The sequence below is a fragment of the Olea europaea genome, chromosome 3 (assembly GCF_002742605.1).
Source record: "Olea europaea var. sylvestris chromosome 3, O_europaea_v1, whole genome shotgun sequence".
Classification (NCBI taxonomy): Eukaryota; Viridiplantae; Streptophyta; class Magnoliopsida; order Lamiales; family Oleaceae; genus Olea; species Olea europaea.
Genome location: NC_036239.1, coordinates 1,409,695 through 1,434,728, shown reverse-complemented (window position 1 = coordinate 1,434,728; position 25,034 = coordinate 1,409,695). Strand labels below are relative to the sequence as shown.

The 25,034-nt window shown below is 36.4% G+C and overlaps 3 protein-coding genes across 5 annotated transcripts; 1 reads left to right on the top strand and 2 right to left on the bottom strand.

Moving 5' to 3' along the window:
* Window positions 1-4,263: 4,263 nt before the first annotated feature.
* Window positions 4,264-8,646, bottom strand: LOC111381192. Of its 3 annotated transcripts, none has more exons than XM_023004944.1 (4): window positions 8,289-8,644; window positions 8,030-8,104; window positions 5,834-6,013; window positions 4,264-5,691 (listed from the first exon to the last, which is right to left on the bottom strand). In XM_023004944.1, exons 1-4 carry the CDS (start codon window positions 8,526-8,528, stop codon window positions 5,407-5,409), a joined length of 780 nt encoding a protein of 259 aa, XP_022860712.1. In that variant the 5' UTR covers window positions 8,529-8,644; the 3' UTR covers window positions 4,264-5,406. The 3 variants fall into 3 exon arrangements, with proteins under 3 accessions (XP_022860712.1, XP_022860719.1, XP_022860723.1); XM_023004951.1 differs by having other exon boundaries at window positions 8,370-8,642; XM_023004955.1 differs by having other exon boundaries at window positions 5,421-5,709; window positions 8,289-8,646.
* Window positions 8,647-10,605: 1,959 nt separating this feature from the next.
* Window positions 10,606-11,417, bottom strand: LOC111391224. The gene is made up of 2 exons (XM_023016387.1): window positions 10,940-11,417; window positions 10,606-10,834 (listed from the first exon to the last, which is right to left on the bottom strand). Exons 1-2 carry the CDS (start codon window positions 11,301-11,303, stop codon window positions 10,749-10,751), a joined length of 450 nt encoding a protein of 149 aa, XP_022872155.1. The 5' UTR covers window positions 11,304-11,417; the 3' UTR covers window positions 10,606-10,748.
* A 4,843-nt stretch (window positions 11,418-16,260) lies between these two features.
* Window positions 16,261-17,088, top strand: LOC111376617. The gene is made up of 3 exons (XM_022999581.1): window positions 16,261-16,350; window positions 16,466-16,694; window positions 16,808-17,088. Exons 1-3 carry the CDS (start codon window positions 16,261-16,263, stop codon window positions 17,086-17,088), a joined length of 600 nt encoding a protein of 199 aa, XP_022855349.1.
* The last annotated feature ends 7,946 nt before the right edge of the window (window positions 17,089-25,034 follow it).

Here is a 25,034-nt window from a genome sequence, read left to right as displayed (position 1 = left end):
TTGGAGTGGGGGGGGGGGTGGAATCTCGAAATATTCATGGCTTTGTATTGGAATTGATTGGATGATGGCTGTAATAAATATATTTGGGGTCACTATTCAGACAAGAGAGCTGCTTGATGGCCAGGGCCCATGCAGCTTTATTCATACAAAGAAATGATGAGAAAACAATTGTTGTAGGGTTAAATGTACTGTACAGAGTATCTAGCCGAGCTCTGGTCGACCCAGACGAAAGCTAGATCTTTAGTATCTTGGCCGCTCGAATTATAAGAAAAAAAAAATTTATTTAAAGGGTGTTTGATTACTTTATTTTTTATGAAAAATGTTATTTTTTTTAACTCAAATTCTTACTTTTGAAATGTTTGATTGATATTTTTTTCATGGAAGATACTTTTCAGAAATTGGTCATGTGACAATATTTTTCTAAAAAACAAAAAAAAAATATTTTTTTAGGTAATTGTAGTCTTTTTATTTTTCAATTAATTCACTCTCTCTTTCTCTCATCTACCCACCAATAAAAATGGGCAATTATAATATTTTATAAATTAAAAATTAAACCAATCATACATATTAATAATTTCCATGCAAATAAATTTTAAGCAATTTAAATTGCTTAAAACATTTTTTTTTCATACAAATTTCATGTTTGCAATAGAAAATACCCACATTGAAACAATTTTTTCTGTATTTCCTAAACAGTACTCGTAGTCTATAAATCAACCATATTTAGCATAATTAAATCATTGGGGAAAAAAAAACGAAAAATAAGGTTAAAATAAATTAGTAATGGTCCAAAAATGAGGCAAAAAGTCTAGGAGAACTTACAAAAATACTCTTAAAGTTAAAGGAGTTTTGATAAATCATATGAAAAGTTTTTTGGAAGTAAAAAATATTGTGTAAAATTAAAAAGTGACATAATTTTCACTTTTTTTTAAAAAAAAAGTGACACGATATCACTTTTAAAAGTTTAGTATCACTTTTTCATTAAAAAAATTACATACAATTTCACTTTCATTAAAATTAGGGATCTTTTGAAAAATCATATGAAATGTATTTTGAAAGTAAAAAATACTTTGTAAATTTAAGTCACTTCTATTTATTAAAAGGTGATACGATGTCATTTTTTTAATGTTAAAAAAGTGACATAATGTCACTTTTAAAATTTAAATGTCATTTTTTAATTTATTTTTTTATTAAAAAGTGACACAATGTCACTAAAAAGTCATGTTTCTCACTCAAAAAAAATGATAGAAATTTCAAGAAAATTATGAAAAAAATTGTGATAAACAATAGAAAAGTGACAAGAATTTTTAAAAAGTAACAAACACTAAAAAAAAGTAATAAAAATTCAAAAAAGTAACAAAGACTAAAAAAGTGACAAAACACCAATTAAAACATTGGAATTAGTTCAATAAAGTGACAAAAAAAGCGACATTACCACCGTCCCTCCCCTTTCTCCCTTCACCGCCAAAAATATTTAAGCCAGTTCACCGACAAACTATATTTTACTAATTTCTACCATGTGAAGAATCTCTAACAAGTTATATTCACAAAATTCAAATATCATAACACGTTGAAAAAGTGATATCGTAATGTCTCATTCAACTATTCTTAATGGTACCAAGAACAGTGTTATTATTAGAACGAACAACGTTTGGAACGATAAAAAATGCAAATATTGAAAATCCAATTGTTGGTAAAGGTTTAAGGTTAGTAGATATTTGTAATCATTTTTCTATGACCACTTCAACATTTGCCATCAACATTTGTCTGACCCCAAAATAGCATGGTGTTCAACAGCTAGGATTTTAACATGAACACGCTACAAGCCAAGCACAAAACTGTAAAAAATGGCTGTATTCAAGAGATGGAGACTGTCTTCAATTATAAACACCAACAAAGTTGATATGAAATTACTAACTCCAAGTGTGAATATCGGATTCTTTTACAATATACAAGACAATAACTATTAAATCAGCTAGCTCAATGGAAGTTGTCTACCACCCATCCGTCTCTCCTTGCTGAAGTCATTTTGCCTCTCTCTACCGTCTTAGTCCTCGAATCCTAAGGTGCAACTGATTTGCAACGGTCATGAACCTCACATTTGTTGTAGGACTTAGTATTTCCACCACTTCTTGAACTATTCTCTTCCTCAATGAATCTGCTTCAACAAGCAAATTCCCAACTTTAGACCTCAATGCATCGAGCATTGCTTCAAATTATTCCACCGCCGTTCACTACCCTTTTTCCTTATTTTGCCACCATTCACTACCCTTCTTCCTACCCACTTTGCCAGTTCTGTCATTGGTGCCGCTGCCAAACTCTCTTGTATACATGCCTCATAATTTCAATAGAAGCCCCAACACAACATCATTTCTAATTATCGTCTTCAAAAAGATCAAATTACAAAAGCGTAATAGAACATACTAGAAAAACTAACAAAACTCTGGTCCTCACCTTAAATTGAATGGAAAAAGAAAGGTAAGCTTTGACGATGGCTAATCGAAAACGTTAAAAAGAGTCGCCTATTATCGAACAAAATCATGAAAATCACCAGACATTACCCAAAATTGACAGAGAGAATCATTGATTTAGGATTTGGTTGGGGTCGAATTGCATTCATTTTCCTTTTGAGAATGTATATTATACGGTTAATGCAAGTTTTAAAAGTGAGGGAAATAGTCAATTTTCCAATTAATGGGCCTAATTATCCTGAGAACGTTTATTATACGGTTAATGCAAGTTTTAAAAGTGAAAGGGAAATAGTCAATTTTCCAATTAATGGGCCTAATTATCCCATACCCTGAATAAAAAGCGCAAAATGCCTAAATACTACACTGGCCCATTAGCGTTTCATGGCCACAATTGACAAAATAGTCAAAAAGTCTAAGCAAATATCACTGAATAAAGCAATTGGAAATCATCAGCCCATTTACAAAATAAAAAATTACAGAATCAGAACAATATGAAGCATGTAAATCAATATTTTCTATTTGAAAAACAAACCTTCAGGCATGTCAAAATTCCATTTCTTTTCCCTTTATGGGGGTAAGGTTGGTATGTCCCCCTCTCATATGTATCAATTTTTCTAAATCAATAACAAGGTAGGGGATAATGCCTAACACCACATTGAAAACTAGGTTGCGGCCTAAAAATCTCATCTAGATGCAGATGGAATTATATATATTAAGGAAAAAAAAAGGGAACAAAATTTCTGGTCTCCCCTAATATACATGCACCAACTCTGGCACTTGCACAAAGCTGGATGATTCTCAGACTGAATATTGGGTAGCATAAAATGCATTCCTAATAAAGCTTCCTAGAATCATGACACCCTTATGCCAATGGAGTACAGATGGCAAGCTCAATCTAGACTGCTTTTATCATTGCCTAAACTGATTTCACAAACCCAATCTTGCGATTTTATATTAAGCCCCTGTTTGTTTCCCATTATTTGGCTATTAAAATGAAAAATATGACCGTTATCCATCATATCAAGCCACCATATTTGAATTTCTATCTCTTGTATGGGACCCATAACGACTATATTTTTCATTCTCATTTTTACATTAATGGAAAACAAACGTGGCCTAAGTAACCAAGATTGAAGGTATCATATAGGTAGACGGTACTTGCCATGCACAAATGGTAGTTGAATTGTCAGATAAGAGGGAGGAAAGAAATATTTATTGGCAACACATTAAGCAAAAAACAGAGTAGATAAACTAGCCTCAGTGCTGCAAATCATGGTGACATCAAACATACACAAGATGTGCCATAAGCAAGGACAACATTAGCATTACAATTTGATGTCAAAAAGGAGATGTTATCATCCAGGACAAAGTGGTGTGAGTCCTCAGTTACAGCTCTGAACAAAAAAGGTGCTCCATGCTAGCAAGGATATCCATGCTAAAAGGGGACTCATAATTGCACATCAGACATTCACCCCGGTCAAGATCTCCTATATCTTCCATCAGTATTCAGCTTTCAAGTTTTTATTTTTATTTTTATTTCTAGGAGATAGTGATTTCTTTCTCTCCCTTTTTTAGGTTGGGATTGTTGATTTCTTACAATCTTTCTTCATCTATACTTCTTTTATCTTGACTTCGAAAATGTTGCTTCCAGTTGTGAATAAGAGGTCGAATGACAGAAGAATTGAATATGTGAGCGAAGACCTAAATCATGAGCTTTTCCATAACCTACTCATCTAAACTGTGAAATGGTGTACAAACCCCCTCCTCCCTCCCCCCCGCCCCCCCGGCTGGATTGAACTTGTGTGCATGAAATAGTTGATCAAATCAAGAACAGAAAATTCAGGAAATAGTAGGAGGCTTCGAAGTCTTGACAGCAAGCAATGTGTGGTTGCAGTATACAGATCAGACCAAATGCACAGATTGGAAAAAATAACGAATCCAAACAATGAACAAAATCTGCACCAAAGGATGGACCGGGAAATCGAGCTTATGCTAAACAATCAAGAATCAAGTTTTCCTTTAGCACTAATGTATAACTGAAAAACTACTGAAATAAAGAAGGCACGAGAGTGGGGAAAAATAATTTTTGGATATTTTTTGCCAACATGTGATGTGAGTTCTATTTCAGCGAAGGAAAAACCAACTTTGAAGACAGAAAGGCTTAATTTAATTAGTCTTCACTGGAGCGATAAAATCCAGAAGTTAAACAACGTGGTTCAAGTGAGGAGTAACATGTACGAACAATATCAACCAAGGTAACTAGGTGACAGCAACATTTGAATTGGTTATGCTTGTGCATGGAGTAACATTAGATCAAGACTAATCGGTTCCTGATTTTAAAGAAAATCTAATTTGAAATTTAATGAAATTGAAATTCAAGGAAAAGATAAGCATAAATAATTTATTTATCGACCTTTAAGATTGGTCAAGACAAATTAAAATCATTCTGATAAGAAAGAAGTTATTTCTAAAAGCATATTCCCACATCGTCAAGATCAACAAGTACCAATATGGATTTTGAACTTTACAATAATATCTACAATAGTTTTTCATGAATGATTATTCATGCACGAATATATAATATGAAAGAATAGTATACCTGCACACATGTCCTGAAAGAACTGTGTGTCTTTATAGCATACGTATGAAAGCTAAAGGAGAAGATGTGAAAAAATTGTTTTTGCAGGCTATATAACAAGCAAAATATACAGAAGCCTACTAATATCTTACACAAATGAATTTAACCTGTTCTCCCTCCATCCACATTATTGTTTAGATTAGTTAATATTTCCATATAATAATTGAAAAAATGTAATTATAACAAAAACTCAGATAAGCATTTAATCATAACCAAAATTTGAAACATGACATAAAATACCACCTCCTTAAAAAGGAGAATTACACAGAGAAAATAATCAATCGCCCAGTATGAGTTTTATTCACCTGTCAGGAATTCAAACGGATCATTGCGGTAGAGGTCACCGGAAAGAAGTTGTTGTGAACATGTCGCTAATCCTTGATATGAGACTCGTTTCCTGATTAAGTGTTCATCCATAATTTGAAGCTTTGGAGATTCTTTTATATCAGCTGATGGGAAGGGATGTTGTTTGCTCATTTTTCTGGAACCATATATCCGTGGACTCTTAAGAGTGCCATGAGAATCGGTTGAAGCATGCAAAAGAGGTTGTCCGCTCTCATAATTGATCTTTTGCCAGCAGCACTACCATGAAATGGAAAGCTAAGAAAATAAATGACCGCACGTATTTCTTGTTTAGAAGGCATTGCACGTAGCTATGCAATCAGGAAGAGAATGCAACAGAATAAATATTCAAAATGGAATATAGATGTTTTAGGTCCTCAACCTGCTTAGAGGCATTATGGACACTGGAAGCCCGGTTTTGAGATACACTGTTCTCACTCTTGTTCTGCTTTGAGCACTGAGCAAGAAAACCCATTGACTGATTCAACTGTTTAACAAATGACACTTCCAAATGATTAAGATATAAGTTGTGCTTCTCATTGGTCCATGCTTTGCAATCATCCTGCAAAAGGGTGAATATTTAGAGAACACTTTGCACTTCTATAGGAAATCTTGTAAAAGAACAGAGAAAATAGGTTGTATCTTGAATGGAGCAAAATGTGCTCCTTAGTTTTATGATAATGGTGTGTATTATCTTCTGTTTAAAGTCAATAAAGCAATGAATTAATGAAAGAATAATTCTGCGCAAACTCGTAGTTTGTCTTGGGAGGTTTATTTGTTTATCAAACACCAAATAATATTTGGGAGGTAGATTTCCTCAACTTTGTCTATATTTCGGCTGTTCTTTTCTATCTACTTTTGTCTTTCGTTACAGACAAACCATGTTTGTAATCCCTTTGTGCTAGTCAACAGAATATGCACTTCAATGAATACAGTGGCTAGAAAATAAAGAAATAAAGGGAATCAGGCCCCATTGAAGACTCAAAGAAGCATACTTTAAATGAATGCTAACATTTGCATAAACAGATGAATTGCTAATGCTCTCTTAAAAAATGAGAAAGCATATATTAACAAAATTATTACAGATAAAGATGATTGATTATGACTGGTTTTGTTCAATGACAGAAGTAATAGTTATTCGCACAGCTTAGAAAGACTGAAGAACAGGAATAACAGATGATTGGTTTACAATAATGATAACAATTTTATGATTGACTTTCGTAACATGAATACTGTGTTATGCATCAAAGCACAAAAAGTAAACGAATTATAACAGTCTACCAAATATTTGATGTTCCTATAAAAAAATGCAAATTAATCTCTCGTAATTTAAAAAATGTTTAACAGCTTGTGGGAACAATTATATCATCTGCCAAATGTGATATCCAGTTCTCATTCAAAGAAGCAGGGCTAATGGTTTCTATGTCTCGTGTGGAAGCTTCTGCTATCTCTAACCCACTTTTACAAAGTCCAAACAAATTTTAGAAATATGCACCTATTAGTGATTGAATTACAAAGCTTCCCCATTCCAGTGATTAATTAAAGTGAAGTAAATGCATGCAAACACACGCATATAAAGTAAAGAATTTAATCCCTATGTACAAACAAATCAAGAAACATATACATCATCTCCATCAACAAGTGACCAGATCCTTTTGTTGCTCATGGATGCTAAGTGAAAAATAACAAATTGCACATTATTTATTTCCATTATGTTATGAAATTCTAGACAACAAAACACAAATACAGCCATATGACAATGATATAATGCATGACATAACCCTTCTATTCAATTACCGAACTGCTTTGTTACACGTGCCATATAAAAGAAAGCACTGCAACGAATCAACACTCATAGAAGCTTTTCCTCTCCACTCCGTAAGCTACATATTAAAGAAAAACGCATCTAATGACCCCTGGCACTCATACAAAAACTTCCACTAATGGCTGTGAGTTAACTTAAACCCCAACAAATTTTAATGGAATATCTTAGTCGGTTGACTTTCCAATCCTTGTTTTTGTCTCATAACTAAAGTCCATGCAACACACGCATCAATACAACATACATAACTGGCAGATATAAATTTTTGAAGAGATCAAAAGGAAACATAAGCAATCCCGAGACAAATGATTGATAAATGAGGCTCCATTGAAATAGGCGACAAAAAGAGTATTACAGCACTCAGGTTTCTCTCATGCAGTAACTCACGTTATAGTCATTCAAGATTTTTCTTAATCAATGAGCCATTTTTATCAAATAACAAACACAACCCAAATACAACCAACAAAATGAAAACCTCCATGCAACACACGCATCAATACAACATACATAACTGGCAGATATAAATTTTTGAAGAGATCAAAAGGAAACATAAGCAATCCCGAGACAAATGATTGATAAATGAGGCTCCATTGAAATAGGCGACAAAAAGAGTATTACAGCACTCAGGTTTCTCTCATGCAGTAACTCACGTTATAGTCATTCAAGATTTTTCTTAATCAATGAGCCATTTTTATCAAATAACAAACACAACCCAAATACAACGAACAAAATGAAAACCACGACACAACAATTTACCATTAGAAAGTCGTTCTTCCTTCCTTCACCGCTACAAGAATCCCCTTTGTTCTCCTCGTCCAGTCCTCTATCCAGCTATGAAGCCACATGTAGACACAGGATCAAAAGAAAACATCAAAACTTCAATATAAAATATAACTTAAAAGATTCCGGAAAGCATATAATTAAAAATCAAATCATACTACCCAAGATCCGACCAATTTAATTGACATCATTTACTGCATCAAGCTATCAAATTAAGGGAGAGATAGAGACATACCCAAGGAAATTTTAAAAATAATGAAAATTGACAAGTGGATCCTGCATATTCACTAAAACTGAGAAGAAATTGCAAAAATACCGGCGTTGCATTTGCCGAGCCACGAATAACATCTTCGTAATTCTCAGCAATCAAAGAGGGTAAGTCCGAGTTCGACCTAGTCAACTCATTGACGCAAGACACTGTCACTTCCGAAACCCCCGGAGCCGGCTGATTCTCCGGCCTGTAATTCTCTTCCATTCGCACCACAAATAAAATGTAATTTAATTTCCTAAAAATGTAATAACAGCCGAAGAAATCGAAAAAGGGAATAAAAAACCCTATTCAAGAGAGAGAAGGCGGTGAGAGAGTATTTTTCAGTGTCCAAGAAGGCTCCACATAGAGACGCTTTTACACGTGTCAGAAACGTTCCAATGCCACGTCAGATTGCCCGATAATATCTTCTGCCAATGTCAGCCAGATATTTTCAAGGAGCAGTTTAATTGGAGAGTTGCTCGCACGTGCCATCTATTCCATGTGCGTGTGTGAGAGAGAGATTCAAGTGGTATCTGCCAGGTAAAAGGGATGCTGTAAATTTACACTTTGAATTATTCTAAATTGCCACTAAATTTATAGAAATTAGCTTTTTACGTTTTTCTCTTTTAGCTCCTGTTTGATATGATTTTAATTTAAATCAAAATCGATAATTAATTTTAATCATATAACTTTCAATCACACATTAATCAAATTTGATCAAAAAATTTTTGATTTTAATTTCTACCGAATAGGAGTTTAATATGAAGAAGTTAAAAATGTCAAAATTTAAGATGTGTGAGTATTTCCACGTATTACGGATATAGAGTTTGACATCTAGAAAATACACTTTTAAGATGACGTAACGATTCAGATGGAGATTCTTGTACATCAAAAAACATTGACAAATTGTAAAGCCAACATTTGGTGTCATATGTGAAAACCCTAGTGCAAGACATGTATATTCTTTTACATGTCAACTCTCAAAATTCACATGTATGATGACCGTACAAGGACTAAAGGTGCACCCAAATGTCAAGACCAAGAGGACTTGTGCAATTGAAGGCCCCGTCCCAATCAAAGTCTAAACGTGAAACTCAAGACGAGGTAATGGGATTGAATAAGAGTTCTGCTACACGTAAAGAAAAAATTTCACAAAATTGTTACAAAATTCACTTGAAGCATTAACATTGGTTTTTGTCAAAAGTCACAAGAAAAGCACTATACAAATTCTGCCAACGCAGCACCAGTATGGTGCCTATGAGAAAAACCTTGTACTTAGGGAATAACTCATTGAATAATTCTGCAAGTATAGGGGGGAAAATGAAATTTGTACAGGCGCTACGTCTACAGCACCTGCATGGCTGCTTTCCTTTTGTATTTTTATCATCTTTCGATGATTATTTGCCAAGTGTTGATTTATATGAGTTCTATAAAATAAAAAATAATTGTACCTATAGCATTGCTCAATGGGATTTGAATTTAATCAGATTATCGTATTTTTCAAAAATACTATATTTAGTGCCTACATTATTTTTTCAAAATTTTTAGACTGTACACCTACTGTAAATTTCTTGATTGTAAGGATCTAAAAAGCCTTCGCTTCTGATTAATATAAGTTTTCAACTAAGAGCTTGTTTTTATCCTATTATGATGAAAATTATAGAGTTTTAAATAATATTTTTTTGGAGAACGTGTGATTAAAATTTAAAGAAATTTTATTATTTTGTGTGAAAAAATATTTTATTGTGTGAATGTGCGATGGAGAATGTTACTTAGCAAACAATTTAGGCCTCGTTTGAGCCGCATTCTTTCAAAAAATATATTTTTAAAGAGTGATTTAACATCATTTCAACCACACATACATCAATAAAATAATATTACAAGCAAATCCAAAACTTTTCTGCATTTTTCAACCACACATTCTCCATTAATCTACTATTTTCAAATAGATTTTTTCAAAATAATGTGACTCAAACAAACACTTAGCCCGTATTTGAGCCACATTATTTTTATAAGAATGCATTTTTAAGTAGCGTATTGGTAGAAAATATGTAGTTAAAAAATAAGAAAAATTTTTGAATTTGTACGTAATATTATTTTATTAAAAAATGTGTAGTTGATGATTTCAAATCACTATTTAAGAATTTATTTATTTTAAAAAATGGGACTCAAATAGGATGTTAAAGAATGACAAATGGAGACTAAATTTCAAAAGAAAATTTGGGGGAAAAAACAAATTTTTAATTACCATAACCCTAGCAATCGGGGCAAAATCTTCTTCATCCGCCGAAAATCATCGGGGTAAAAAAGTTAAAATATTCCAAAAGTATAATTACAAAACAAATCCCGAAATATTCAATTCTAGGATATAGATATACACAAATTGGTTGAAGATGTCAATTTTTTTCTTCTTTCCTCCCACACGAGATGAATCATGAATCCCACTTAGTTTGGTGAAGATTGGCGAACCGAACAAGCTACAATTTGTGCCCAGTGTTTCAATCTTGTCTTCACTACAGCCGGATCATCATCTATTAAAATTTAATGTAAATAACATAAAATAGAAAAAGAGGAATCGGAATTACAATTATTAGTAATAAAAGAATATTTAACAACTGTGATTAAGCGGAAATTACCTGGATCAAAAATGGAGCTAGGGCTTTCGACCGAGGACACAGAATCACAATTAGAAAAAGAAGAAGAAGAAGACCGAGACAATCTATTACTGTACTGCTGATTCACAGCATGGTAAAACCCTAACGCCGGAAAAGCAGACGACAGTTTTGGATCCAAATCAGGCGAATCGAAGTCAAACCCCAACTCAAAGCACGCCTGGAGCTCTTCCAAATCATCGTCTGTGACGCTGAATTTACCCCGCTTCGTCCGATAATTTTTCTTCCGATTGGTCCACGCCTCTTCTCGTACAGTATGTGGGGACCATGAATTTTGTTTGTGCAATGGCGGAGTTGGTTTGCGGCGGGGAGGTTCTGATTCCGACATTTGGCCCCCAATTTTTATGCCGCTATGAGGCAAAGGAAAGGTTTTGGCTTTCGGTTTTTGTCTTTTTCGTTTTTGGAGAGGAAGCGGGAAATGTGGAATTCTTATGGAATATTTTTATATTTAAATGAGGGGCGGACAGTGATTGAGCTGTACGAGGCTGAGTAGGAATACGGAAATGGCAACTCTTTATATGAAAGGTAGAACCGTAGAAGATTGTGGGACCCGGCCACCACGGTCGGTCAACTTTTCAAAATAATCGATGCAAATTTAAAAATATAAATTGGTTTTTTTATAATTGCAAATTGGTCCTCAACTTTTAATTGTAGTCGCCCAGTCAATCATGAATTAAAAATTGAATTTGAAATCCAAATCTCCTTTAAATAGTCATATTATCCTTGTGACTCAAGTTGAAAATTAGTGTTTATCACAAGTTTAGGTGATAGTTGGACATATCGATTCATTGTCGAATGAAGAAGATGCATTACAACTAATTGGACACCGAACGATGGACCCCACCATCACTTAAACTGGCGATAAACATCATTGATTCTACCTAGTTTTTCTTTACAAAAATTTGCTGTGGGAAGGTCTCATGGTGGTTAAACAAACGCTCACATGATTTACACGATTAGCACGATTTTGCATCATAATAAAAGGTTCGTGATAAGTGTCGCTATCTTTTTTTATGCCTGATTATAAAGGGTACATTTGACAGAGTTTTTGAAAAAACTAAAAACTGCTTATGAACATGTTTGAATCATGATTTCTCTACTTATAAGAACTTCTAAATGAAACTTGTTTGACTTCGTAAAAAGCAATGAAAGAAAATCGAAGAGAATGAAATGCACATTGTGGTTATTACAACGGTTCCTTCTGTTCCTGGAAAACGTTCGAAAAAACCTACCTTTGTATAATTATCTTCGCAAACAAAACGAACAAAAAAAGAAGAAAATGAAATTGAAAATCTTAGTGACAGTACTGCTTAAAGAAAGTGTTCAAGTTTCTAACGTAACTTCCTCCAAAAGAAAAAAAAAAAAAAAAGACTCGAGTTTGCTCAGAGACTTGAACCCAACTATTCAAGGTGATAACATAAATTATTGCAGGTTAATTGGCGGTCATCCAATATCGCTCCAACTGCAATTAGATTATTGAAGTTCAATTTAAGGAAACTGCGTCACTTAACTCCAATTTTAATTGCATTAAATTACTCGTTTGGATTTCGTCAATCTACGTACTAAATTAGTTAACATGTCCATTAAAACTAACAAGCTACTCACAGTACATACATGTGAATTGATGAGATAAATGAATCTACAATATTGGTAATCTAGTACTCGCTCTTCTATTCGAGCGGTTAATAATGCAGATAAATATGATGATATTATGTTGTACAGCCTTTTATGTTCACTCAATGAAAGGCAAATCGTTGAGTACTGAAAATTCGTGACTGTTAATTGCCACCTCTCTCTAGCTTGGGATTGGTCCTAGCTATTTCTTTCATACTAGGAAAGAGAAGAAGGAATGCTTACTATTCGAGTGAGGAGGTGAATAAGATGTGAATAAGCGGAAAAGGAAAGAATTGGGCTTTGTACTTACGTTCTCTGGATGGAAAGGTTATGGGATAAGTGATATGAGAAAAGAATCGAAAAAATAAACTGAACTTGACTTAAGACTAAGGACCCCTCCCCCCTTCCTCCTTTTTAAACCGATTTTGACCATTTTGAGTGGCACTGTCTATAAGACATTGAGAAAATCTATGCTTTTTAGTTTTTTTGGACACTGATTTTGGGTAGTTTAAAAATCACCCAAAATTGGTATGATATAATTTTAATTGTCTTTCTCAGCCTACCAAATCGGTGGGTTTTGTCTTTTTCATATAATGTAAAATAACTGTTTAACAACTAAAAATTTTACGTTATAACTAAAAATTTACTTATAAGTAAAAAGCTACTTATAAGATAAAATTAACGTTTGTGTAACAAAATTACTTTATAAAGTAAGATTACTAATAGGACAAAATTCACCTATAAAATATAAAAAAAAATTTACTTGTGCTTGAAAAATTATCTTAAAGTTCAAATCAACTTATTATTGTAAAATTTACTTATTAATGTAAAATAATTGTTTAACAACTAAAAATTTTACGTTATAACTAAAAATTTACTTATAAGTAAAAAGCTACTTATAAGATAAAATTAACGTTTGTGTAACAAAATTACTTTATAAAGTAAGATTACTAATAGGACAAAATTCACCTATAAAATATAAAAAAAAATTTACTTGTGCTTCAAAAATTATCTTAAAGTTCAAATCAACTTATTATTGTAAAATTTACTTATAAGTACAAATTGCTTATGACTTGAAATTTTAATTGTAAGTAAATATTTGATTTTTTTTAGTTAAAAATTAATTAATGCTATGTTTGAGCCCATCTTTTGGTGAAATGGTTTTTATAATAGTGATTGTTGGATTATGTATGAAATTTTGAATTTATGTGTAAATTTTTTTTATTAAGAGAATGTGAGATTAAAAATGTGTTTGAAGAAAAATGATTTAAAAAAAAAAAAAAAAAGCTCAAACATGGGCTTATATATAAAAGAATTACTTATAAGTAAATTTCATTCACAAGTAAAAAATTTTATATAAGAATTTATAAATAGAAAAATCACTCGGGGGCATATATATATTTTTATTCTTGTAAAAAACTTTTAGAAATGCTGAATAATAAAATTCCATATTTATTTTAAAAGTTCGCTACTAAAAATCACAAAAATCGAACCATTTTTAAACATTTAAAATCGATACTTTAAAAAATGCTCATATCAACTATTCGAAAAGTCTGAGCAGGTCCTTGGTTTCTTCATCAACCTTGTTGTCACCTCCATCGCTCATTCTCATCGACCTCCTCATCCATTGCCTTAAAACCTACCACCACCACCTATTTCAAATTGATCTTATCACCCTTTTCTTCTTCCACTCTCTCCACCAATAACTTTTGCAAGAAGGGAGGAAAAAAATTGTACAACTCATAATCCATCGTGGCCATCATGTTCTCTAAAAACAAATCCTAGTTTTTGATACCTTTGTTTACAACCTTCTTCTTTTCATGGGCTGGTCAATTCACTGTGAAAATAAAAAGGCATTATTTTGCCATCCTTAAAATTTTAAATTGTTTGTTAGAGTACCATTCTCCACCACAAATTCACACAATAAAATATTTTATATATAAATCAATAAAGTTTTCTTACTTTTTAACTACACATTTTGCAAAAAAATATTATTCAATGACTCATTATTTTCAAATAAATTCTATCAAATAGGCTCAAAGTTTTTTAAGGACTAATGTGGCAAGTAAGTCCATGTAGATGACCAGGTCTATCGACAATAGTTCAACGGTTGGCCAAAAATATGTTTCAAATGTGTTTATAAAATGAATGAAATTATAAATAGATATTGATGACCCCAGATCTAGTCAATCCCGAACTCGATCCATGAACCCCGAACACTTCTCATGAACCTCGATCTTAATACCCCTAAAACCACCAAATCAAGGTCAGGTCTGTATGTCAACTTGCCAGTCCTTCTTAACGACCTATGAGAGCACTAATTCTACTTAGACCACAATCCTTACCCTAATTAACTCCTTCTTCGACTCAAACGATGGTTGAACACTTAGAATGAAACATTAACTCCTTATCCTACGAGGATAAGGATCACACATGGGTAAGTCCTTCTAGGACTCTATCATCAACACATATAAATACATAACCTGGGCTCATCATTCAGGTATGTTTTTCACTATTTCCAGTTCATAGCCTCACGCACTAAATTCCCTATCCGACTTAAGAATCAGAGGGGCGACGAGCACATACCTCGTTGCCTTTGTTTCAGGTATTGGAAGACCGCTCGTGTTCATCAAAGTTCGGAGTTCGATCATCAAGTTTGAGATTTTTCAAGTATTATTTGTTGGTAGCATCATTGGCGCCGTCTGTAGAAAACGCCACCAAAAGCCATGGTTAATACACATTCAGGTTTTCCTCCAGTAACCTCATTCGTCCCGGATAACCCTCCTCCTCCTGAGGAACGCCATGTCCATCAAGAAGAATCATCAGATATGCTGGCACCTCCTCAAGCTGCTGTTACTACCAGAGCTTTTGAGAAACTTTGTCAGCAGGTTGCTACATTAACCTAATTGTAAGCAAAAAACATTTGCACCCGTCACATACTCCAACCCCCGAAGGTGGTTTTATGGCAGATGCTCGGGCTTGAGTTCAACGTACAGCTCATGATGATGGCGGGATTGGAACTTCAGGTGCTCCACAAGTGGCTTCAGGTTCGTGGTCCTTACAATGGACTCCGCTGAACTTGCTAGAATTATTCAAGAAGGGATGACAGTGGGTATGCAACAAAATACTTGGGCAGCAGCAAGATACACCCCCAATACGCCGTTCACTCCAGAAATTCTCTCGTATCCTCTCCTGGATAAGTTCAAGTATCCTCGGATAAAGGAGTACGATGGGACAACCGACCCCATCAATCTTCTCAATATGTACACCGATATTATGAACTTACAGGTTGCACCGGATGCAGTGATGTGCAAGGCCTTCCCTCAGACCCTCACAAACGCAGCTAGAGATTGGTTTTCCACATTGGAACCTAACTCTATCGCCTCCTTCTCAGATTTGGCCGATAAGTTCTCTGCTTTCTTTACAAGTAGCAAGCGAATCAGAAAAATAGTCGCATCACTCATGTAGATGCATCAAGGACCCAATGAGATACTGCGCAGTTTCATGACCAGGTTCAATAAAGAAAGGCTTCAGATCCCCGATCTACATATCACTGCAGCAGTCTCAGCTTTGACATACGCCATTAAGTGTGAAGTATTCAAGATGTCCTTGTCTAAGACCCACCGAAGTCAGTAACCGAGATACTCACACGAGCTGAGAAATACATCAACATGGAAGAAACCATGGCTCCAAAAAGAGAGGTTTCCTCATCAAGAAAGTCAGATCAGAAAAGGCCACATGAGTCCAGTCTGAGACAAGATGTACCTCGGGTCAAGCTAAGGCAGGACCCCCCCCCCCTTAACATCCTTTACCTGTTTGAACACCTTGAGGTTCAACATTCTAATGGAGATCAAGGATTCAAAGGAACTGAAGTAGCCTCCCAGATTGCGGCCTCCACCTGATACTCGTGACAAGGGTAAGTACCGTGATTTCCACAGAGATCATGGACATACAACAGAAAATCGTTTCGCCTTGAAGCGAGAGATTGAAGCTCTTATAAAAGGGGGATTTTTGGGCTCTTACGTTAGCAATGACAAGCGCCCAAGGAATAATCAGGACAAAGACAAGGGCCCAGAGGGTCGGAAAAACAAGCAACCAACTGCAGGTACTATCAATATCATTGTCAGAGGAACAACCTCGGGAGGAGATTCTAGTAGCGGGCGTAAACAAATGCCACGCAGCCTGCAATAATCTCAAAATCAGATCTTGGTTCTACAGAGGACATCATTTTTGGAATAGGGGACTTGGAAGGTATAGCATTCCCTCATGACGATGCTTTGGTCATATCGACCATCATCACCAACTTTGAAGTTAAGATAATTTCGGTAGACAACGAAAGTGCAGCTAATGTACTGTCTCATGAAGCCTTTGTTCAAATAGAGATCTCATCGGAACAGTTCAAGCTAGTCAAAACACCTCTCCAAGGGTTTGGAGGTGGGGTCAAAACCTTAGAAGGTATCGTCGGGTTGTCTTTAACATTGGGGGCAGAAGGCAAATAGGTGACGCAAATCACCACCTTTGAAGTTGTTCATACTCCAATGACCTACAACGCCATACTGGGAAGACTACTGCTCAACAAAATTCGAGCTATTGTCTTAACTTTTCACTTGGCTACGAAATTTCCTACAAGTAATGGAATCGGGGTAGTTTGAGGCAGCCAAACAGTGGCACGACAGTGTTATGTGACTAGTGTTCGAAAAATCAAGAGTGACGTCATGCAGGTTACAGAGCTCGAGCATGAGAGTCATGATAGACTGGCTCCAGTGGAAGGATTGGAAGAGGTTGAGCTCGAGCCTGTCAAGAAAGTGACAATCGGACGGGAGTTGAATACAGCAGTAATGGCTGAACAATTGAATTTTCTCTCTAGTAACATTGATGTATTCGCTTGGAATGTTGAGGACATGCCTGTAATTGACCCAGAGGTTGCGGTGCACAGACTTAATGTAAACTCGGAGACAAGACCTGTAAAGTAAAGGAAAAGACAATTTGCACTAGAAAGACAAGAAGTCATAAAGGAGGAGATTGCCAAACTTGTTAACGTACAGTTCATTCAGGAAGTAAAATATCCTGATTGGCTTGCTAATGTAGTTCTTGTCAAGAAAGCTAATGGGAAGTGGCGAGTCTGCATTGACTTCACGAATCTGAAGAAAGCATGTCCCAAAGATAGTTATCCTCTACCTCGAATCGACAACTTGTGGACAGCACGTCAGATCATATGCTGCATAGCTTCTTGGATACTTTTTCGGGGTATCACCAAATACTCATGATGGAAGAAGATCAAAAGAAGACTTATTCAAGGTAGACTTAGCCATCTATTGTTACAGGGTCATGCTCTTTGGATTAAAGAATGTTAGAGCAACGTATCAAAGGTTGGTAAACAAGATCTTCGCCGAATTAATTGGGAAAATGGTTGAAGCATATGCGGATGATATGGTGGTTAAGAGCAAACAGGCAAATAGTCATGTCTCTGATCTTGAGGAAGTATTTACCACATTACGGAGGTACAACATGAAGCTCAACCCTGTAAAGTGTGCGTTTGGGGTGGCATCTGGAAAGTTCTTGGTTTTATGATCACACACAGAGGAATAGAGGCAAACCCAAATAAAATCCAAGCTCCGATAAATATGGAGGCCCCTAAGTGCAAAAGGGACATTCAGAAGTTGATATGTCGCATAGTAGTACTGAACATGTTTGTTTCTCGGGCAGCAGATTGGTGTTTCCCTTTAATTAAACTACTTAGGGAAAATAAAAGCTTTGAGTGGAATGAGGAATGCAACTTAGCTTTTCAAGAGCTCAAACAGACACTATCAACACCTCCAGTCCTTACCAAACCCGAACCCGGTAACACGCTGCTATTATACTTGGCCATTTTCCAGAATGCAGTAAACAAAGTCTTGGTAAAGGAGAAAGAAAGAGTTCAGCAGCCTGTCTATTATTTAAGTAAAGTACTCCTTGATGCAGAAACACGGTACACACTTGCATAAGAGCTTTCCCTCGCTTTGGTAATAGCTGCTAGGAAGTTGCGGCCGTACTTTTAGTCACATCCAATTGTGGTACTCACTAACCAACCTCTTAGACACATACTATAGAAGTCAGACGTCTCAGGAAGACTGTTGAAATGGGCAATTGAACTTGTTGAATTTGACATAGAGTTCAAGCCACGACCCGCAATCAAGGCTCAAGCTTTGGCTGACTTCATAACAGAACTCACTCCGAGGCCCCTGGAAACATAGGCTAAAGACTCGAGCATGACTTTGAAAATATGGGAGATCTTTGTAGATGAAGCATCCAATAGCTTGAGCTCAGGGGCCGGCGCCATCATCACCAACCCAAACAAAGCTACAGAAATACAATGTGCCCTCAGATTTGAATTTGAGGTCACCAACAACGAAGCAGAGTATGAAGCCATTATCATAGCCCTAGAACTTGCAAAAGTCTTGAGTTGGAGCGTGTCAAAGTTTTTAGTGACCCACAGCTAGTGGTCGGGCAAATCGAGGGGTCTTTCGAAAGAAAAGACGAGAAGATGAGCTTATACTGTCTGAAAGTACACGACTTTCAAAGGCAGTTCGTAAGTTATGAAATCCTGAAGGTGGCCAGAGTTGATAACGCCAAAGCTGATGCATTATCCAGACTCATCTTCATGGGTGTGGATGGGCTCGATAGAACCGTGCACGTCAAGATAGTTGTAGAACCCAGCATAGCTGAAAAGCCAAGTGTCATGGACATCGACCATGAGACATCTTGGATGGATCTAATAGTTGATTACATAAGTAATGGCAACCGACCTGCAGACCCTCGCTTGCTAGAAGCATTCGGTATAGAGCCGCTAGATATTATCTAATCGAAGGAGTCTTGTTCCACAGAAGTTTCACACTCCCTTATCTACGATGTCTCAAACCGTCCGAGTCTCTGCAAGCCTTGACTGAAGTTCATGAAGGCATTTGTGAAAATCATCAAGGAGCCCGAACTCTTGCATATAAGTTGATAAGGTATGGGTACTACTGGCCAAGTTTGAAGAAATATGTTGCGGATTACATTCGAAAGTGCGACAAGTGCCAAAAGTTTGGCAACATCATACATGCTCCTGCTGAGGAGCTGACTTTCATTCATTACTCAGCTCCCTTCGAACAATGTGGAGTTGATATTCTTGGGCCATTCCCCTTGGCCCGAGGACAATTAAAGTTTGTAGTTGTGGCGGTAGAGTATTTCACAAAGTGGGTAGAGGCTGAACCACTGGCAACAATTTCGGAGCCAAAGCTCAGATCATTCATATGGAAGTCCATCATATGCAGGTTTGGAATACCAAAAGTCCTCATCACAGATAACGGAAGGCAATTCGATAATCCACAGTTCAGGAGCTTTTTTGCCAACCATGGAATTGATCATCGCTTGACCTCGGCATCACACCCACAAAGTAATGGGCTTGCCGAAGCAACTAATCGAATCATACCGCAGGATCTTCGAACAAGAATATGGGATGCCAAAGGTGACTGGCATGATGAACTACCTTTTATACTGTGGGCATACAGGACTTCGTACAAGACAACAACTGGTGAGACACCTTTCATGCTTGCCTTTGGACTAGAGGTTACCATTCCAATCGAGGTCAACCTCCCCACAATAAGGAAGCTCGAGATGAATAGGGGAAGACAAACTACTAAACACCTTGACTTGCTAGAAGAGGTAAGAGAGCAAGGCTCACTTAGAGCTGCAAATTATCAGAACAGAACGTCAAAGCATTTCAACAACAAGGTCCAGATGAGAAGGTTCAAAGTTGGCAATCTTGTCCTTAGAAAAGCAGAAGCTGCCAGACACTTACCAGGGAAGCTCGGACCAACATGGAAAGGACCCTTCGAAGTCATAAGAAAACTAAAAGGTGGAGCTTACAGCCTTAGAGATACATCGAGGAAGCCGCTACCAAGGCCATAGAACGCCGACAATTTGAAAATTTATTGCAAGTAACTCGCTATAGCTATAGTTTTTTCCTTTAAGGCTTGCATGACCACATTACGTTTGCTTTATTTCGTTTTTAATTTTCAGGCTCTAACGCCAGACAGTTCATGCTCCAATAAGCTCGGATATTAATGCCCTTGAGCCCTTTTAATAAAACATGAATTTTTCTTTACGTTATTGCTTCCCTATTAACAAAATTAGCGTAAGGTCGTGCCCCGCGTATGTAGCTAATACTTTAACAAAATTAGCATAGGGCCATGCCTCGCGCATACAGCTAATACTTTAACAAAGTTAGCGTAAGGCCGTGCCCCCGGTATGTAGCTAATACTTTAACAAAATTAGCATAGGGCCATGCCTCGCGCATACAGCTAATACTTTAACAAAATTAGCGTAAGGTCGTGCCCCGCGTATGTAGCTAATACTTTAACAAAATTAGCATAGGGCCATGCCTCGCGCATACAGCTAATACTTTAACAAAATTAGCGTAAGGTCGTGCCCCGCGCATGCATCTAATACTTTAACAAAGTTAGCATAAGGTCGTGCCCCGCGCATGCAGCTAACACTTAAAGTCGTGCCTCATGCATGCGGCCAACACTCGACTAATAGAACCAAACACATGCTGCCAAGACCTCAAATGGCAACAGGTCGGATCAACATGCCTCACCTCTTCGATCCCAAAATGCCCTCACAACAAAGAATGTTAAGATCGAGGTCGGGGCATGAAATAAGTTTATCGCACGAGAGCACACCCGATCTTATCCACAAATGAAAAAAGTTGTTTAAATTACAAGGGATAAGTCCGAGCTTATCCTTTAAATCATCAGTGACCCAATGCTCGCCCCTCGATATAGCAAATTGAAAAATCAGTACACGACACTAATACTCGAACTCGTTGACCCCAAACATAACAATACATCTTCGAACTTAGAAATCGAAGCCCAATTTTTCAAGTAAAAAGATCGATCTATCCATAGTTTCAACGATCAGTATTGTTAAAACATACTATATCCTTGAAAAATTACACACACTCGGGCTATGGACATCAACATTCGAGCTAACTGGTTGTGACATACGATCTATACTAACGATCGAACTCTTAACAATTATAACAGCTCGAATTCAAAATCATAACGTTCACACACGAACACAAAACCCACGTACGATTGCATAACAAAAACAAGATGTATGAACTAATAACAAAAAGCCTCTCAAAGATGATGCGAACCCCGTAGCAATGGAAACTACGAAACCCACAACGAGATTGATGCGGAACCCAAGAACGTCAATACTAACCCGATTTTGGATCTTGAACCCCAAAAATTGAACCAAGAAACCCTAGATTAGCAAAGAACCTAAAACCCCTTGATTACAATTGAAAGAACCCACAATCTGATTGATAGAACGCCACAAGAAGTTGAATCTTGATAAGTTCCAAGATTGTTCAAGAAGAACAATTAAATTGAAAGAATAATTCTCTCTCTATAATATTAAGCAATAATCAAAGTTCAAAAATTCTTACAATGAAAAGATATTCTCCTATTTATACTAATGAATAAAAACGTCCAAAACCATCAAATTATGGTAATAATTTGGTTCCATAAAAATTCTATCAAAACTAGAAAATTCGGCCAAAAATAGAAAAATCGCCATTTTTTGGCCAATGCGGCCCGCATGGTATAAATCCATGCGGTTGCATGGTTTAGCTTGAGTTGGAGTTTTTATCTTCGGGAACCATGTGTGCGGCCGCATGGTCTTGATTTCTGCCTCCGCTTTCGTCGCTTGATAACAAATTGATCCAAGTCGATTAGGCTTTCGACCCGAACATGAAAGTTGCTCTATTTTGAGTCCCGAACATGGTTCCATCCATGGTTTCTTGAACGAGCAATCTCATCGCTTGTTTCACTTGCTTTGCCCTTGATCGCGTCATTGGTCCGCCATCAACTATTAACGGGTCTCGTCTCGTCTCGCACTTGCCTTCGTCGGGCTCGACTCCTGGATCATATCATCCCCTCCCTCTTCAAAAGGATTCGTCCTCGAATCTGAACCTACATCAAACAGAGAGAGATCAGATACATTAAAAGTAGCCGAAACATTGTACTCACCAGGTAAATCCACTTTGTATGCATTGTCATTGATCCTCTCGATGACTTGAAACGGTCCATCGCCTCGTGGTTGCAATTTTGACTTCCTCTGTTCTGGAAAACGCTCCTTTCTGAAATGCACCCAGACCCAATCTCCAGGCTCAAATGTACCGCGTCTTCTTCCTTTATTTGCTTTTGATGCAATCAGCTTTCCTTTATCTTCGATCTGCATCATGACCTTTTCATGGAGTGTTTTCACCATCTCGGCTTTTCGTTTCCCATCCAAGCTACCTCGTTCATGCATAGGCAAAGGCATTAAATCCATAGGTGTTAGTGGATTAAAACCATAAACAATTTCAAAAGGAGAAAACGAAGTAGTAGAATGTGTAGCTCGATTATATGCAAATTCTATAAACGGTAAACACTCTTCCCATGGTTTCAGATTTTTATTGATCACTGTCCTAAGTAGTTGAGTCATAGTTCGATTAACTACCTCAGTTTGTCCATCTGTTTATGGGTGACAAGTTGTAGAAAATAATAACTTAGTTCCTAACTTACACTACAGAACACGCCAAAAATGACTCAAAAACTTCATGTCCCTATCAGACACTATACTTTTAGGTATTCCATGTAAACGTACTATTTCCCTAAAAAATAAGTCTGCAATATTAGTAGCATCGTCAGTTTTATGACATGGTATGAAGTGCGCCATTTTACTAAACCTATCGACCACTACAAATATTGAATCTCAACCCCTTTTTGTGCTAGGCAAACCTAACACAAAGTCCATAGATATGTCTACCCAAGGTTCACTAGGTACAGGCAAATGAGTATACAAACCATGGGATTGAACCTTAGACTTAGCCTTTTTACAAGTTATGCACTTTCCACATATTTGTTCTACATCATGTCGCATTTTAGGCCAATAAAAATGTTCACCTAACATGTCTAAAGTTTTTTAAACCCCGAAGTGTCCCATTAGACCACCTCCATGTGCTTCCCTTACCAATAATTCACGCAAAGAACAATTAGGAATGCACAACTTATCTTCCCTAAACAAATATCCTTCATGCCTATAGAATTTATCAAATGCACCTTCGTCACATGAAGCATAAATACTAGAAAAATCACAATTAGATTCATACATGCCTTTAATATACTCGAAACCAAGTAATTTAGTACTTAATGAATTTAAAAGCACGTACCTTCAAGACAACGCATCAGCAACTATATTTTCGTTACCTTGTTTGTACTTGATGACATAGGGAAATGTCTCGATAAACTCCACCCATCTCGCATATCTTTTGTTCAACTTACATTAACCTCACAAATGCTTTAAAGATTCATGATCGGTGTGTATCACGAATTCCTTTGGCCATAAGTAGTGCTGCCAAGTCTCCAATGCTCGAACAAGTGAATACAGCTCCTTGTCATATGTCGGATAATTCAACGCTGCCCCACTCAACTTTTCGCTAAAGTAAGCAATAGGTTTCCTTTCCTGCATTAACATTGCTCCTATACCTATTCCTGATACATCACACTCAATCTCGAATGTTTTATGAAAATTTGGTAATGCCAAAACAGGTGCTTTACATAGTTTATCCTTAATTGTGTTAACTGCAATTTCTTGAGATTCTCCCCAATGAAAACCTACACTTTTCTTTACTATTTCAGTCAACGGTGTGGTGATGGTGCTAAAATCTCTTACAAATCGCCTATAAAAACTAGCCAATCCATGAAAACTCCTAACTTCAGTTATAGTCTTAGGTGTTGGCCATTCTTTAATAGCTTTTTTCTTTTCTTCATCGACTTCCACCCCATTAGCATTAACGATAAATCCTAGGAAAATAACTCTATCCATGCAGAACGTGCACTTTTCCAAATTAGCATACAGTTGTTCCTTTCGCAACACAACAAGCACACAATTTAAATGTTCTAAATGTTCATCTAGATTTTTGCTATAGATTAAGATGTCATCAAAATAAACTACAACAAATTTCCCAATAAAAGCACGCAAAACATGGTTCATTAAACGCATAAAAGTGCTCGGTGCATTAGTGAGTCCAAACGGCATAACTAACCATTCATACAATCCATACTTAGTCTTAAACGCCGTTTTCCATTCATCACCCTTCCGCATGCGAATTTGATGATACCCACTCTTAAGATCAATCTTACTAAAAATGCAAGAACCATGCAACTCATCAAGCATATCATCTAGCCTAGGTATTGGGTGACGATACTTTACCGTGATATTGTTGATAGCTCGACAATCCACACACATTCTCCAAGTCCCGTCCTTCTTAGGCATCAGCAAAACAGGTACAGCACATGGACTCACGCTCTCCCTGACATAACCTTTGCTCATCAACTCCTCCAATTGCTTTTGAAGCTCCTTCGTTTCCTCGGGA

What these genes read in the sequence shown, in the direction of transcription:
- LOC111376617 (XM_022999581.1), top strand. Translation starts at nt 16,261, where the DNA reads ATGGAAGAAACCATGGCTCCAAAAAGAGAGGTTTCCTCATCAAGAAAG. An exon ending in AGTCCAGTCTGAGACAAGAT is followed by an intron (nt 16,351 to 16,465) that starts GTACCTCGGGTC and finishes GAACTGAAGTAG; the next exon opens with CCTCCCAGATTGCGGCCTCC. An exon ending in AAACAAGCAACCAACTGCAG is followed by an intron (nt 16,695 to 16,807) that starts GTACTATCAATA and finishes TTGGTTCTACAG; the next exon opens with AGGACATCATTTTTGGAATA.
- LOC111391224 (XM_023016387.1), bottom strand. Translation starts at nt 11,303, where the DNA reads ATGTCGGAATCAGAACCTCCCCGCCGCAAACCAACTCCGCCATTGCAC. An exon ending in TAGCTCCATTTTTGATCCAG is followed by an intron (nt 10,835 to 10,939) that starts GTAATTTCCGCT and finishes AAATTTTAATAG; the next exon opens with ATGATGATCCGGCTGTAGTG.
- LOC111381192 (XM_023004944.1), bottom strand. Translation starts at nt 8,528, where the DNA reads ATGGAAGAGAATTACAGGCCGGAGAATCAGCCGGCTCCGGGGGTTTCG. An exon ending in TATTTTTAAAATTTCCTTGG is followed by an intron (nt 8,105 to 8,288) that starts GTATGTCTCTAT and finishes GTGGCTTCATAG; the next exon opens with CTGGATAGAGGACTGGACGA. An exon ending in TCCATAATGCCTCTAAGCAG is followed by an intron (nt 5,692 to 5,833) that starts GTTGAGGACCTA and finishes ATTTCATGGTAG; the next exon opens with TGCTGCTGGCAAAAGATCAA.